At 31.6% G+C, this 16175-nt stretch overlaps 1 protein-coding gene across 1 annotated transcript in view; it reads right to left on the reverse strand.

The window, feature by feature from the left end:
* LOC118181355 (kin of IRRE-like protein 3) overlaps nt 1-15030 on the reverse strand; it is an 832813-nt gene extending 817783 nt beyond the window's left edge. The window contains exon 1 of the mRNA XM_085813987.1: nt 14695-15030. Coding sequence (XP_085670113.1) covers nt 14695-14818 — 124 coding nt within the window. The 5' untranslated portion in view covers nt 14819-15030. The remainder of the gene's footprint in view (nt 1-14694) is intronic.
* Nucleotides 15031-16175: the final 1145 nt, after the last annotated feature.

Raw genomic sequence — 16175 nt, forward strand, 5'->3', positions numbered from 1 at the left:
ACTTTCAAGGTTTTCTTATGTAATCGCTCGCTGACTTTAAATCTTCAATATAATATGCGCTCTCTTGTTAATGTACGGTGTCACTAATATGAGTACACACAGTGCGCTTTGCTCAGTTAAAAAAAAAACGCGGTCAACATTCATGAGTCCTTTTTCATTGCTGTCTTTTAAAGTACATGCTGTTAAAGTTGCAGTTTTAAGCTGGCAGATCTTGGGATTATTACTGTGATAACATTCGAGTATATAACTGAGAGTTTCGGTTTATTAATTACAGATAAAGATATATGACTATTAACATAATTTATATACATATTAACCTAATATATATATATATATATATATTCTATTAACATAATCTTTGAAATTCGGATAAAATAGTTTCTGAAAAATCAAACAAATTTGCCGCTTGAAAAATAAAGCAGAATAACGACAATTTATGCTAATTATGGTTTGAAATACGGATATCAGGTTTTACATAGGGAAATAACAATGAATCTGTTCTATGTGTTCTGTTCTAGCAGCCTTACAAAGACAAAATCTTTGAAACACTATTAAACACTGCAGTACGTTTTTATGGCTGTTTAAATTATGTTTTACTGAAGTATATCAATGCAGTATGTATAGAAATACTGAAAATTAATTACAGAAAAAAGAAATATTTTATAAAACATTTTACCTTAAATCTGAATGAAATAAAGTAAACTGATTATTACATGTTGCTTTTTTTCTAAGTGGTTATTATTTTAATTACCATTCTGTGCCTCATTCATGCCCATTAAGCTAGCTTGCTCAAAAATATATGAATGACAAACTAAACAAAAGAATGTTAAAAAATGAGAATATCTATGAAAAATTCAATAAATTTATTAAGATTTAATGTGGTTTTAGTTATTTTAGTTACATCCCTTTATGATGAAATGATTTGTTGAGAAGCATTTAATTAATCTCTTATGAAAGATTTGCTTTCAAACTCCACGAGAAGTGAAGTGAACTTAATAGCGTAGAAGTTTCGTAAAGGAACATGAATCTTATGTCCCAGAAGGGGAAATTAACGAGTCTTCGACAGCCAATCATAGTTGCTAATTGAATCACAATTTTAACTTCGGGTCTGCAAAAATTACCCAAAAATCTTCTTCCATTGAGGAACTAGATTTACTTGAAGCGTTTAATATTCACAAAGATTTACCTTATTTAGGTAATGACGTTAAGTTAATCCAACCCTTAGTAAAACAGTTAGAGTTTCTTTAACTTAATTTTTCAGTTTTCATTACTTATTATGCCGACAGATGGCGCGACCTTCATGTTCGCTTTACTGCAGTAGGGTATAAATAGGAGCATTATTCTTCCTGCTTTCGAGGCAGATGGCAATTTTGTCCTCGGAATTGATTATGATTTTTGTCTAAATCTACCCCAAATATAAGGTTGTTTTTTAACTAGTTTTAAGTTTCCCTTTGGCATGTTTCTCTTCTGTTTTAAGTGCAGGCTTTGTTTGACGTAGTTTAACGAATTACGTGTGTGCTTTCAGCGTGTTATGCTATTCACTGAAGAGGAGGTGAAGCTTAAAATCTCATTTTGAAGAAGTAACCAAACTAATTATAGTAGTAGGGTTTTGAATTTTCCAGGCTTTGAAATTGAAATTTAATAGTTTGAGTACACTTCTTAGGATGTGCATTCATAGAACAGGTATTTTTTTAATAAATTATGTATGTATAAGTGTACTTGCGCTCGATAGAGATGGATGGCGAAATATAAGGCGAACTATTTGGGATTTTCGTATATTTTCGAAAGACTGAAATCGAACTTATTTAATGAGCGTTGCGTTTAATTCTAAAAGTAATGTTTAATTTTTGTTAGGGTAAAGTTCCAATGTTTTTAATTATAAATAAATTATTTTAATTTGAAAAAAATAATGTTAGCAATATTTTATATAATGTGGAAATTAATTAAAATGTCCAGTCTTAATATATGATGTTACAAAAGTTCAACCTAAAGCAAAATGTTTACTGCCTAATTTCTCTATAAGGCTAAATTAGTAAAATATTTAAAACTATTGTACGTACACCATTTTCTCAGGCATCAGGACATTCTTTTACAGGTAATTAAACGCATACTAAGATGTTACAAATTCTTGCATGTTTGTCAGAGGTTACGCATACGGAATTAACCTGGTCTTAATTTAGTTTCTACTTTCCCGGACATTAAATTTTAGTCATCAGTGTAAATGCATTTGAATTTGCCCGTGAGATTTTCATAACGTCTCTTAAATCTTGCGGACTGGGCTTATTCTGTTTTATTCACAGAGCATGAAATTCGAAAAGTTCAGCCTCAAGTAAAATTAATTATCTCTTTTCAACATTCTATCGCCTTTAATTCCATCCCATCCTTTGCAGGCGTATTTCGGTAATGACAGATTAATATAAGTGCTTATAAACTGATTAAAGTACGTGCGTTTTCTCTAAACTGCACGATAGTATCAAACTATAGTATGTTTTGCATTATTTTAAATGTGCTACTATACAGCAATAATGTAATCCTTCTCTATTTTGCCTCAAGCTGACACAAAATTTACTATGTGTGTCAGTTTGCTAACTTAAAATCAATAATTAAGAACTCAGAGAATTATTTAATATTGGCTAAGCGTATTGGATTCTATTTAATTTTACTAGTAGTTATTTTATTTTGTGGGCCTTTCCTGGATTCTCTTATTCCCCTCGCTATGATGTAAAGGAGTTAAGATGAACGAGAGTATTTAAATTGTTGGAGCGAAAAGGTTAGACAGAGCGTGATTTCACTGTTTTGAACACACGTTGTTAGTTTCTAACAGCTGTTAACCTTAATATTAACTATGCATTCTTGCCGCCAAGACATTATCCTGTCGATGCAGGTTTCTGAGTCAACCTGCTAGCTTAAATTGCATTGTGTAGTTTCTCACTACTCTTTACCTTTAAGTTTAGTGTTACATTATCTTTTAAGTTCTCGCCGCAAGTCCGTACCATCTATTAAATATTTTGTGTTCAATAAAAGGGTCTTTCACTTCCTTTCCTGAATGGTTTGTTCATCTTCACGCCTTTGCCAGAATTCGCAAGAATCACACTTAGGTAGATCTAGTTAAATTTTATGATAGCTAAAACAACTAGATCTTTCAAGCTTGTAGAGACATTAGGTTAATTGGAAAAGCCGGAGAGATGAAAAATTAGCAACCGCCTTCGCAGGGAATTGAACCAAGGACCTCTGGAATATCGGCCTAGCGTGCAGAACCACTAAACCACGAAGGCACGCTAGGAAGGCGGTTGAAATACCTTATATACTCCCCCTTTTAAAGGCGACTGGGGTATTTTAGGAAACCCAATCGCCAAATCCTGGGTGAGGAGAATCATCAGCCAACACCGTTTTAGTTCGAGTGCCACTGTAGAGAAATTAGGTTAATTGGAAACCCCGGAGAGATGAAAAATTAGCAACCGCCTTCGCCGGGAATCGAACCATGGACAAAGAACGTCTAGGTAGAAAAGGAAAGGCTCCATAGACGAAATGTAAACCAGTTTGTCTTTTACGCCGCTAGAAAGAAGAGGGAAAATTCGCCAAGTGATTTGGCGACGGAAAGTGTTGGCGAGAATTTCCCCCTCTGTGATGTACTGGATCTGGCCAAGATTTTCCTCCTTCGCGACGTGTACAGGAAATTGAGGAACAGGGTTAAGATGAATAACAAAATTAGTGGAAGTTTCACTTTCACTGGCTGTTGAACTTGCATTATCCATATTGCAGTTTGATGTCTGATTTTATATCCGTCAATATGAAGGGGAAAAAAAATGGAGTCGCACAACTTTAAACTCTTCATAAACGTGACTGTCGAACCTGTTCGAACTTCGACATCAGCTTCGAGCTTTGGCGCCTTTTGGCCGCAGATATTTCATGAATGCGTAGCTTTTTTTTCTTTTCGTTCGAAGGGAGCCATTCCTGCTGCTGCGAAGTTTCCCTTCTTTAACAATATTTATATTATATTAATATAACAATTTAACAAATTCTTTGCCACGGATCTCTGGAAGCGTGCAGAATCACTACACCACAAAGGCAAGCTAGGAAGGCGGGAGAAATACCATATAAGCTTTCGCAGTCTCTGCTCAGGAAGCATAACTTCGTGCGATACTTACTACAGGAAATTGGCTAGTAATTTTACCACCTCGTGTTTGGTTTGCTAGGATTTATTTAATCTTTCATGGGTTTCATAGCCTTAATGATCAGTACGTCCAGCCTGCGATTTAAAAATTCATGCTTCGAATTCTGACATTTTGACTTTTCACATTCCTACTCTAAAATTCTTAGTACTGTTTGTACTACAAATTCATCTAAAAATGCTGAATTCATCAGTTTCGTAAATGGGAAAAGATATCTCACACTACAATTAGCATATGGTAAGTTCTGGTCATCAATAAGTAGCTCTTTTTATAAGACTGCTGATACCTATCTGAGGGCTGAAACTTTTGAAAAATCATAGTTCTGCTTAAATTTAACTTATACAATACGAGATCGCTATCTTTTTTAGAATTTCAGAGATCTGTTTAAATACTATTTGATTTGATACAGAAGACTCTGATTAGCTTTTACGATCTGCACATATTGAGGTAAACCGAACTACAAAGCAGACTTGATTTGTCAAAGATTGAGGATGAGACCGTATTTTAGCTAATGTGCTACAGAAGTATCTAATAATTTAACTGTAACGTGAATTTCAGTCAGGGAACAGATACAAATCAAATAAAACATTTTAAAAGTGCTGTCTGTTAGAAAAAAAAAAAAACTAAGCATTAAGCAGGAAATTACAAATAAATGTTACAAATAAGTAGAAAATAAATTACAAATAAATATCAGTATCTCTGTGGATCATAGCGATCACAATTTGAGATTCTTTTCATCTAAATATTGAATCTCTGCCAATCAGTAAAATAATTTTAATCAGCGCAATTAATTAATAATTAATAAGAAATCAAAAATATAAAACAAAACGAAATCACGAATCAAAATCAAATATGGGATGTTATATGCTTTTATATCGCATAAATATAGTTTATACGTAAAACTTGAAATTTACACTATAAACTCTATTATAATATATATGCTATATGTATTTATACTATAAACTAAAATTGTTTGGAAAACGTTTATAAAAAAACAGAATTACCCCATTATTCCATTGTTATTTCGAGTCAAAACTTCTTTAGAAATTATCAAACATCCGTATCAGTTTTAAAGCTAATTTTTAAAGATAACACTGGCTTCAAAATACGAAAGAAAAACATCCTCTAGCAGTATGGTGAAGTCTAAGTGAAAATTGTTATCCAATATTATCTCAAAAAGTGTATCATTACAGTTAAATTATTTACACTGGTCAATAGAATTTTTTTTCTTTTTGCCTTAGAACAAGTGAGATTTTTTTTCTATGTACTCTTTTATGCTGATTTTATATACGCACTTAAAGTTTCGCTATCAACTACTTTTTTCAGAGCGTTACTGGATATTATGTGAACATTTCCAAAAATGTGAGGATGAGCTCACGTTTCCATTTTGCCTATCTATAAAGAGAAGTTAAAAATCGAAAGAGGTATTACGTTTTGCCAATAAATGTCACTGAACACTTAGAGAATATATTCCAAATATTATTCTTGTATTCATTCGAATAACTACTGAAAAACTTTGAGATAATCTGCGAATTTACAAATAGAGAACCAATGCTCCGAAACGAGCTAATGAAAATGATATCGGCGCTGATTGGTCGCTCATCTCGATATAGGATAACAATATAATTTAAATTTGTAAGAAATGGGAAATATTCAAGCAAAGTATATATCATGAATGGGTAAACAATTTTAATCACAGGCCAAATTTAGTGCAACAAGCAGTCATGAGGGGCAATAACGCTTGTCTGACGATCTGTTGCGGTGATCTTGTTGTTTGCCAGAATGTTATAGAGTGGGAGGAAAAGACTCCCTGTACATATTTTAAAACATATACAATTTAAAATAGGGTTTTATGCGCTTAATTTTTAAATAAGTCCCAGACAGCGGTTCACATTCTGGAGTACTGATGGGTTAATGGCAATCGCTGTTGCGCTACCACGTGATATGCTCCTATTGGTCATTAAACGATTAACATGCATACTGTTTCATCTTTAAACAAAATTTTAAGTGTTAAATAATCTTTCCTTATGTTCCCTTTTCTGATAATTTTTAACCTCAGTATTTATACTTCATTACTTAATTATCAAACTAATGCTACTGTAATTGATAGAAGTAGGAGAGAATGCACATGCTTTCTTGCATATCTAGCGTTCTCAGCTTAGAGCAGCAATAAATAAGTACCCTAGCTGCGTATTTTTGTACTTAAGAGTACAAATAACTGTCGTTGAACAGGCTTTCTTAACGGGGTGGGTTAAGCAATTAAAAAAGTCGCATTCGCCCCCAGGGTCGACTTTTGCTCTTCTTTTATATATGCAAATGACACTGTATCTTCTTTTAAAGTATATGCAAAGGCACACAGATAAAAATCCGAATCTAGGAAGTCGTGCCACAGCAGAATGAAACCATTCCTAAGATTCGTAACATTTTCCTCTACACGATATTATATTGCATGTAAAAATGTAAGTGTACTTATTGCATCATTTTGCCGGCACATATGGCCGACCAGCGGCAGAGCGGTAAAATCGCTGAACATTAGTAGTTCGGTATGAGGTTGGAATCCCTCGAATGGGCTGGATTCATAGGCATTTTCATGATTTTCTCCATGTGTAAAGTGCGTACGAGTCAATTTCCTTTAGAAAGTCCTAAACGAAGGCATCACTCCTCCTAATCTGATAGCGCTTTGCCTTAATCACATAATTCTTTCTGCCATATACGATGGGGAATTTATGTCACTCATTCATTGTTTATGATATCAGAGTCCGTGGATTTCGTATTTGTTGACTAGAACATAATAATGTGTAACAATGAACTGTGAAAAGAGAAAATGTTGGTTTTCGAACTGAAGAAGAAAATATTAGATTTGATGGAATTCTTTGAATATTGTGAAAATTAGAGGAATATGGCTCCGAAATACTGAAAATCATATGGTCCTTAAACTAACGCGTGATGAAGGATAGTCTGCTTGTAAATTAAAGCAGTTATTCTGAAACGCAATAAAATAAGACATGGCTATATTTAATTTGGAATGCATGCCATTTTGTCATTTTTTCTGAAGTCTCATAACATAAACATACTTCTTTCCAGTTGAAGTCTAAAAGTTTTATTTATTTGTTCCAAAGTTTAATATTTGTTTATTCGTAGGCTTAGTAGGAAGAATTCTTACTTCAGTTTTATCCGCGTACAGAAATTAAATGTTCTGTAGTTAATCCAATTGAATTGTCGAAGAAAAATGTAGCAGAGGATTTACCAAATCGGAAATATAATAATTTACCTACTTTCTCTTACATATTAGGGGATTTCATGAATTTCTTAATTAACTGAAAAAAAAGCATCGACTAACATTTTGGCTCCCCTCTTCCAGAAAAAAAAAAAAAAAAAAAAAAGAAAAGAAAGAAAGAAAAGAAACACGCAGTATTACAATGATATTGCGTTTGAAACTGTTGCATAAAGCGATTAAAAGTAATATAACAGCATATTACAGAAAAATATTCTTATCATTCTTTAACAACAAACTTAATTAAACAGAAGATTTAATGCATAGACGTTGATTTTACTCCTCACACATTACACTACATTCTTAGTTAGGCAGTATTACACAATACTTTGGTAAACTGCTAAGGAAATACTTTGGTAAACTGTTTTTAATACAATAAAACGCAAAACGTCAAGTAAAAGACATCTGGAATTACACAAGACACAGAAAAATTAGTTTTTGAAATTTTGAATTTTAATTAAGGAGAAAGCATATTTGCATATAAGAAAAACAGAAATGTGCTGACATTTGAGAACATTTTGATTACGTATGAAAACGAAGTAAACGCCAAGTACTGCTCATAGCAGTTCTTTTCATTAATTCTGTACACAAACAAACTAGGAACCTTTTTTATCCTCTAAAATGAAATTTCAGGTTGCGGTTGGCTATTAATATTCAAAACTAATTAAAACATTAAATATTTACTCAAAAGCTTCAAATTGTACCTTTATGTATGTACAGCATTTATCAAATATTTACTCAGAAATTCTTTACGAAGATACTTTACCATCACATGAATATAAAATGTAATAGGTTTTAATTTTTACCTTAAATTATGTTTAATAATAGTTATGAAATGTAACATGGAGGAGCACTGAAGTTATTTTAAACTGAATTGAATTGCTTGACGTAGAGAAATTTAGTACTTCACTTCAAAATAGTGTGCAATTATTATACTAAAATGAAAGTTCAGATTACTTACTAATAATTAATTCCAGAATTTTAAAATTTACTTTCAAGCTTACCAAAAATAAATTTTCATATGTTTCTACCGTATCTAACATTGCATTAAAGGCCTAAGAAATAAGAGTTTGTTAATGGTGTTTTCTGGTTTTTCTGGTTTGTTAATGGTGTTGTCTTTTTTGAGCCCAAAGGCCGAGCCAGGGGCTGAGCGGTAAAGTCGCTGAACACTGGTAGTTCGGTCCGAGGTTCGAATCCCGCGAACGGGCTGGCTGCATGGGCGTTTTCGTGGTTTTCCCCCTTAGACAAACAGCCCTCGAGGCTTTGCCATAATCACACACACAAACGTTTAACCCAAGGGAGCGTTAGCCCAGAAGGTCTATTAGTCTCGAAACGAAGTTTTGCTTCGGTGTTCATTATAAACGGCGTATTACTCTACAAATCATTGCTACTAAGTATTATCGACTTGCATTATGTTTAAAGAAATTGAATAATGAATGTCTCTCGCATTGTGTAATAACGGCGGCAGCTACAGCCCTCAAATTTTGAATAACATAGTGCTCCACCCGAACATCGGCCATTGGAAGCCCGAATTTTGAATTTGCTTTATTGTCTATTTCATATTTTAAAAACTTTAAAAAGAATTTATGAATAACAAATTCAAAGATTTCTAAGCGAGCAATGGCAACACTGTACGAAAAAAAAGAAATGAAAAATAAAGCATTTTTATCTCTAGCGCGGGAGACTGTCTATCGGAAATTCTAACGATATGCTATTTTCAAATATTTTTAGTCTGAAGATATGTTAGCTGAAATGCTCTCGAAACGTGTATGTGTGTAAATTTAAAAAACGCCCCTTTGGGCGGAATATAATATCTGAAATCTCTCAGATTTTTTTTTTTTTTTATTATTATTATTTCCTTACAATCTGTAAAATAATAGACTTAAACTGGACAAAACAATAAGTAAATTTTTGAGTTCTAAATTATCAAGCTCACACTTTGATGATCTTGAGCAGAATTTTAATTTCTTATTTTAAAATGAACCTTTTGGTGATTTTAAAATTCCCGTTTTTCTTCAATATCAAAAACTTTAAAATTATAATTTCAATCGTCTCGAAGTATAGAAAAGTGGTATTCTGATATGATGCGTAATTTTGAATTTGCGAGGAATAAACGTTATTTACCTGGTTTTGCTTTAGAGTAGTGACTGCATCGAATTGGCAATACTAAGGTTTCAGTTTCCGTTCATGGGTGAAAGATGAATTCCTCTATTTATTTTTCTGGAGAAACTGGAGATTTTACACTGGGAGCTTAACTAAAAAAATGGTTCAGAAGATAACTCGTCATTCGAAATGAAGGATAAATCTTCACTCTTTCAATTAGGCCTTATTTCTTCTTTTAAGTCCCCATTTAAATGCAAAAAGTAATAGTGGAATTTGAAAGTACTCATTTGTCATTGAAAGTAGTCGTTTGACCCGTGTTAGCAAGCATATCCGCTTAGTAAACAGAAAATCGTTGGGAATTCAAATTTGCCGCCAAATGGCGATTAATTTTCAGCATTCTTTCTCAGTTTCACGTTAAAATTCAGTACTCTATAAACTTTTGATGCAATACACGTATCGGAATTGTAAAGTAAATTTAAATTTTAAAATTCTGAAAAAATTTACCTTTCAAAAAAAAAAGAAAATGGAGATTTTATACGCTATTTTTTATAACTGATGAAATAATATAAATGGATTAATTTTTGCTTACGAAGCTTTAAAAACTAAGTTTTACTTCCCGCAGCTGTGATGTTTGCAGCAAGTATGAGATTTAATAAGAATTAATGCTTTAGAAATCGGAAGCATGCTTTAAATGTTAAGAAGGAAAGCTATAGCAGTTCAGGTAATGTATGTACGACCAAATGGGTAGTACGTGTAAATATTTAGCATGAGAGAAAAATAAGGATGAAGTTTAAAAGGTAGTATAAATAATTGAAATGTTTAACTTTTATCCCGGAAGATGAAAAAATTAACTTGTATAATGCATTTTAAGGCCTAAAAATGTTCCTTTGCACTCCTTTAAGAACTGAAAATAACTATTATCCATTGCAAAATTCTTTATTGGTTTATAAATATGAGAAAAAAATTATTTCCTTTAAAATGTTATAATTGTAGTCAAAGAACTATAAATGCTAATCCTGTCTTTTAAGAAAATGCAATACGCATCACTTATTATTTCTTTTAATTTTATAGTATCATGATTTTAAATATTCAATATACATATATATGTCAAATTTCAGCGTATATTTTATGATATTGATAGTTATATAAAAAAAAAAAACATGAATCACTTTCAAATGTATAACTTGAATAAAAGATCACTGAAGCATAGATATTCCTGATCCCAAAACGTTATTTGCATATACGAATAGGTATAGGAACCCACAGTATAAAGGTACCTAGTTTTCGATTCCTGTAGTAAATAGGTTCAGATGAGAAAAGTATATTGCTCAAACTCTGAAGAGTACTTTGCAAGTTTTCCTCCGAGGAGACACGTTTACTACTGGATATACTGCCGAAAGAAGATATTGACTCAATCTACTTTAATGAGGAGATGAAAAAGTGCTTGAAATCCTTCGAAAGAGCGAATTCTCTAGGGCCTGATAATGCCTGTTCAGGAGTCTTAGTTGAGATCGAAAACGAAAGAGAAACTGACCTAGATGCGTTCCTACCTTTCTTAGGCTCTGGAGACGTGTTTTGACTTGCAGACTAGCTTAAACGTAGGGATACTAAAGAGAGGATATTTTGAAGATGGATATGTCTTTGGAGATGAAGCGTTATAGCAAGTTTCAAAAGATGTTAGTTAAAATACATTTTGAGATAAAATTATAGAAAAGCAAATTCAGAGTTTTAACCTGCTATATTCTACAGCAAGTTTATACTGTATAATTCAGTAAAAATGTCATATATTTTCGAACCTTTCAATTAAAATTAGGAAGTTCTAAATTAACTAAATATTTATGTACATAATAATTAATTCACAAAATTTGTATAAATTAAGTTTTAGAAATACTGCAGAAAAGGTCCCAGAAATCATAACTCTATTTAATAAAATTTCTAATACTCTTGACATATTTTTTAATAATACTTTTTATATTTCGAATTCAAACTTTTACTGTGAACGTAGAGTAATGACTGGATTGCTGAGCAAAATTATCGGCTATCCTTCCGGCCATCTGAGAGAGAAGAAAAATTGCAGGTAATTTCTATCCAGGAAAAATTATAAGTTTGATGTTAGCATGTAATATGTTTTGATTTGCAAATAAAGGAAGTACGACACGTTCTACAGATCTCTGGAATATCGAAAGATAAGTTTATATAGATAAAAATTTTACAAATATCTAATTTTGATTGTGAAAATGAGAAGTAGAAAGATGTAGTCAATTCGTTGATCATGTTTTTTAACTTTCATGAGTTAACTTTAATATTTGCTACAAGAACTAAGGGATTAAATATATTAAAACAGAATTCTAAGCTAAGGTTGAGATTAAATTGACTCGCAATTTACTGGAATTCTTCAGTTATGTGTCACAATATATTAACTAAATCTGAAGCTTTAAGATAAAATATAATTGTTTAAATTCAAGCTTGAGTTGGCTCAAGTATATTGGAAGACGGAAGATAATACGAAGCTAAAATGTTGCTTAGTTTTTTTTTTTTTTTTTTTTTTTTTTTTTTTTTTTTTTTTTTTTTACGTACGCATTTTCTTATAATAAATATTTTTCCATAGGAATTCCTCTAAACCTTTTTTAAGCATGCTATTTAGGTTTTTCACTAAATGAAAGAGTGTATTGAGTTAGAAGAAGGATTTCAGTAACAAAAAGTTGTTGAAGTTCAAAACACCAATGAATCTAGTCATAGGCCTAAACTGCTGTAATCAGAATACTAAAAACGTAATTATTATGAAAGTTCAGTTTAAACAAAGCGTATGTTTCGCGAAATTTGGTAACTATATAGATTTTAATACTTCCATAATATTAAACGCCAGCAGTTTTAAAGAGAATGCATTAAGTATGAAGGGAAAATTAAGGTGTTACGCATTTTCGAGTATTGATATTAAGAAATTGTCTGAAGCGAGAATACAGGGTTTTTAAGTAACAGTTTGACTATTTTTTTGGATTATGCCTTTTAATGCGTTATATTGCCATAGAGCGCTAGCTCGCTCTTTTTTGTGTAACTTCAAAGAATTCCTAAGACAATCTCCCAGATTGGTTTGGTTTATTTGATTACTACAAAGCACTAGATGCCTATCTGCCTAAGGGAAGTGGTGCTTATGTGGAGAACTTTCTAAGAAAAACTTGCTCATGAACATGCTTATGTTTCGTTATATATGAGGGAAACGGTGAGAACGCCCATGCAGCAAGCCCTTTCGCCAGGATTGGAACCTCGCCACCGAACTAGTAGCAGTATTCAGTGCTGGTGAGTTTTCTCTTAGACTGAGCACAGCAGTCAGAAAATAGTCACATTAAAGTGCCAGAAGCATTTATATGTTCTATTTATCTTAATTTATCCAACTGTCTAGAAAAAAATTAAAAATGTAGAGGGGGAAGAGTAAGCAAAATCACGCATAAATCTGGACATGATTGAGGTATTCCTTAAATAACGTATTGCTTTTATTGTGAAAACAAGTACAGAAAACAAATGAAAATTACCGAATACAAATGCGCAAAAAATTAGAATTCAGAATTTAATGTCATAATAATATTGTTGAATCAATGTAATATTCTATTTCATGTGTTATTATTCAATGTTTAACCAGACTCTGTTTCCGTGACGTCGACAACGTCTAGAATCACGGGTAAATGCGTTGCTTTAACCGAAGTTTTAATTTTGAGTATTTATTTCTTTTAGATTAAAAACGAATGTATATAACTTCAGATCGCTTGCAAAATTACAAAATCACGAGATAATTTGTAACAGTATCTTGTTCATTAATATTCTTAAGAGACCTATTAAATCTCATAACACACACCTCAAAGAAAATCTAATAATATTCTCCTCAGAAAGAACGTCAGCAAAGTAAAAATAATGCAAATCGAAATGTCTCAGAATTCAATAAAAACAATTTCTAAGAAGAAAAAAAACTTCAATTTCAGTGCAATGTGCATGAAAATCGCTCTGCTGAACAAAGCTCTTAGGTTTCGATCTTTTAGCAATGAATAAAATATTTCTCATGCAACTCTGCCATTTTATCTTCTTTCTTCTAAGCTTCTGTCTGCTTCTTCCAACTATGAAGATTCTGGATATGCTGAAATAAGCAATTTTTTAATATAGCTTAGATTCTCAATAATAATGAAGTGCGTTTCTGATGTATTTAACCGCTAGCACCCAACAAATCATCGTAAATCAGGAAAAAAATATTCATCGTATATGAGTTACAAATGCATTGTTAAATTACAAAACATTATGGAAGTAATTTGAGAACCATACTACTTTATATAGCATGCATATTAAGTGATTTTAAAATATTACCCGCAGCGTCTTTATTAAGTAATAATATTACGATGAACCATATTACATTGCTTACACATTTTCTAATAGTAAAAAAAAAAAAACATGTGTTATTTATCATGAAAGGTGTGTCTTTTGAAGTATTTTGAAAAAGCAGAATCAATTATAGACAATTTAATTTTCAGTTGTTCCCAAATTACAATTTAAAACTGGATAATTACGAAGTAAAATTTCTTTAGCTCTTCAAATTCAAATATTAAAATATTTGATGAATTAAAAATACGCTTTAGGTATATTTGAAATATTGTTTTAAACTATCTTTCGAATAAAAGCAGCAAAAACTTTGGACAAAATAAAACGTTTCCTATTATCTTCTCTCATGCTGACTGTTAATCATGTAAGTAAGGTTAAAGTTTTGAAATATTAAAGAACTTTTCAGGGCTTCAACTGAGCTATTGTGATCTGAATTTTGATTTTGGATTTATATACGTTAAATGTAGGATGATGAAATGATTATTTTTGCTACGTTTACAACAAATAAACATTCCTCTATCTAAATATAACAAATGTTACTTCTAAGCAAAGGCACTTAATCTTAGAGAGATGTTACCTTAGTTATTTTATTACTTAATAGCAAATATGTTTATTTCTATATTAGTTTTTAAGCTTTCGATTGAAAATAAATCCTTTAAAAGAAATAATTAGCTATCTAAAACCGCATTAAATTACATTTATCTTAATGTTAATTATGTTTCAAAAAACTTGTTTAATTAGTTTTTGTTCTTCATAGCTTGACTAACTTAAAAAATTGCTTACCCATTTCAGTTGGCAAGTGATCATTACCATCTACCAAGGCTTCAAGAGCTGCCAGCTGAGATTTTGTCATTGATGCACACAGTACAAATAAGAAGAACATTTTACTACCCTGGAAATCACCCATATCAATCAGAACCACAATCTAAAAGTTTTTCTCACTTATTATTATATAATGTTAAAAATTGCGCTCTCTTTAAAAATTCAAAACAAACTTTCCGCAAGCGATTTTATGAAAGTTGTGATTGACGAAAAATATTAGAGCACACTGAAAAAGTATTTCTCGCATTTAATAGCTACTGTCGTCCAAGTTTTCCGGAACAGTTGTGGCAGCAGTCCTCTCACTTACTCTAACAGAGTGCGATGTGACAGAAATTGCATGTTGGAGAAAAGGGTTGCAGGGAAAATAATTTCCCGGCGCCAACAACGGGCAATAGCTCGCCAATTTTGGTCGGTGAGCAGATGTGCAAAGATGACTTCTCTGTCTCTTCTAAATTTCTCGTTTCATCTCTTTCGGAAAAACTGTTCCTTATTTTGTTGTTTTCATACAGTTTTAACCGTCTAGACATGAATGTAATGGCATTTGTGCAATTTCAACTGGTATGTAGTGTTAGGATGCAGTACAATTGGGAAAATAAAATGTTCTGTCTGAACCATGTTTACTTAAAAAGAAGATTCCAAACAATGAAACTCGGACATATTTTTGATCATGAATCAGTTCTATTTCCACACGCTTCGGTTCACGAACCAAGATATTTGCTTGGACGTTACGACCGAGGGTTATATAAAAATATAAGTTCCACATTTCTAAGAAAGATAATTTTTCTTTATCGTCATATAAATTTTATTTTAAACTTATTTTTTCAACTTCGTAAAAGCTAATGCATACGTAAATATTAGTAATCTCCTTAAAATTAAAATAATTACGTGAAGAGAATTTTAAAACATTTAGTTAGACGAAGAAGCCTTTAAAAAAACAATGTCTTGCAGTTTATGCTTCTCTTCAGTTTTTATAGGTGTAGGTAATGAAAGCAAAATGTATGATATCACAGTGGTTTGTAAATCTTTCGAGTAATGAATTTTTTTACAGCATTGAACTTTCTTTTATTGTTACACATTATTCATTAATTCTATATTCAAATTAATATCTGGCGTTCACACTTTTATTATTTATAATCATAATAAGAATGTGTACGCTGCTATGACTTAGCGGTTTCCATTAATTTAGTTCTTTCTTAATACTCCAAATTGATTACAAGGTATAGTATATCATTTCATATTTTCATGTTTTTACTTTGCAAGCTCATTTTATGACGGATTAAAAGTTTTCTGTAAATTTTAATATATGAATTTGTTCCACCATTGAAGATCATAAATTTTATTTTCTTGCAGAAACATTAAATCATGATTTTAGCAATATGTCAGAAATATGTGGGAATAGATTTAACCCTCTTTAAGACATGCTATGTTTCCTTCATGCATCA

This window comes from Stegodyphus dumicola, chromosome 3, assembly GCF_044657685.1.
Source record: "Stegodyphus dumicola isolate Sdum_Otavi_A_Nest chromosome 3, ASM4465768v1".
Taxonomy (NCBI): Eukaryota; Metazoa; Arthropoda; class Arachnida; order Araneae; family Eresidae; genus Stegodyphus; species Stegodyphus dumicola.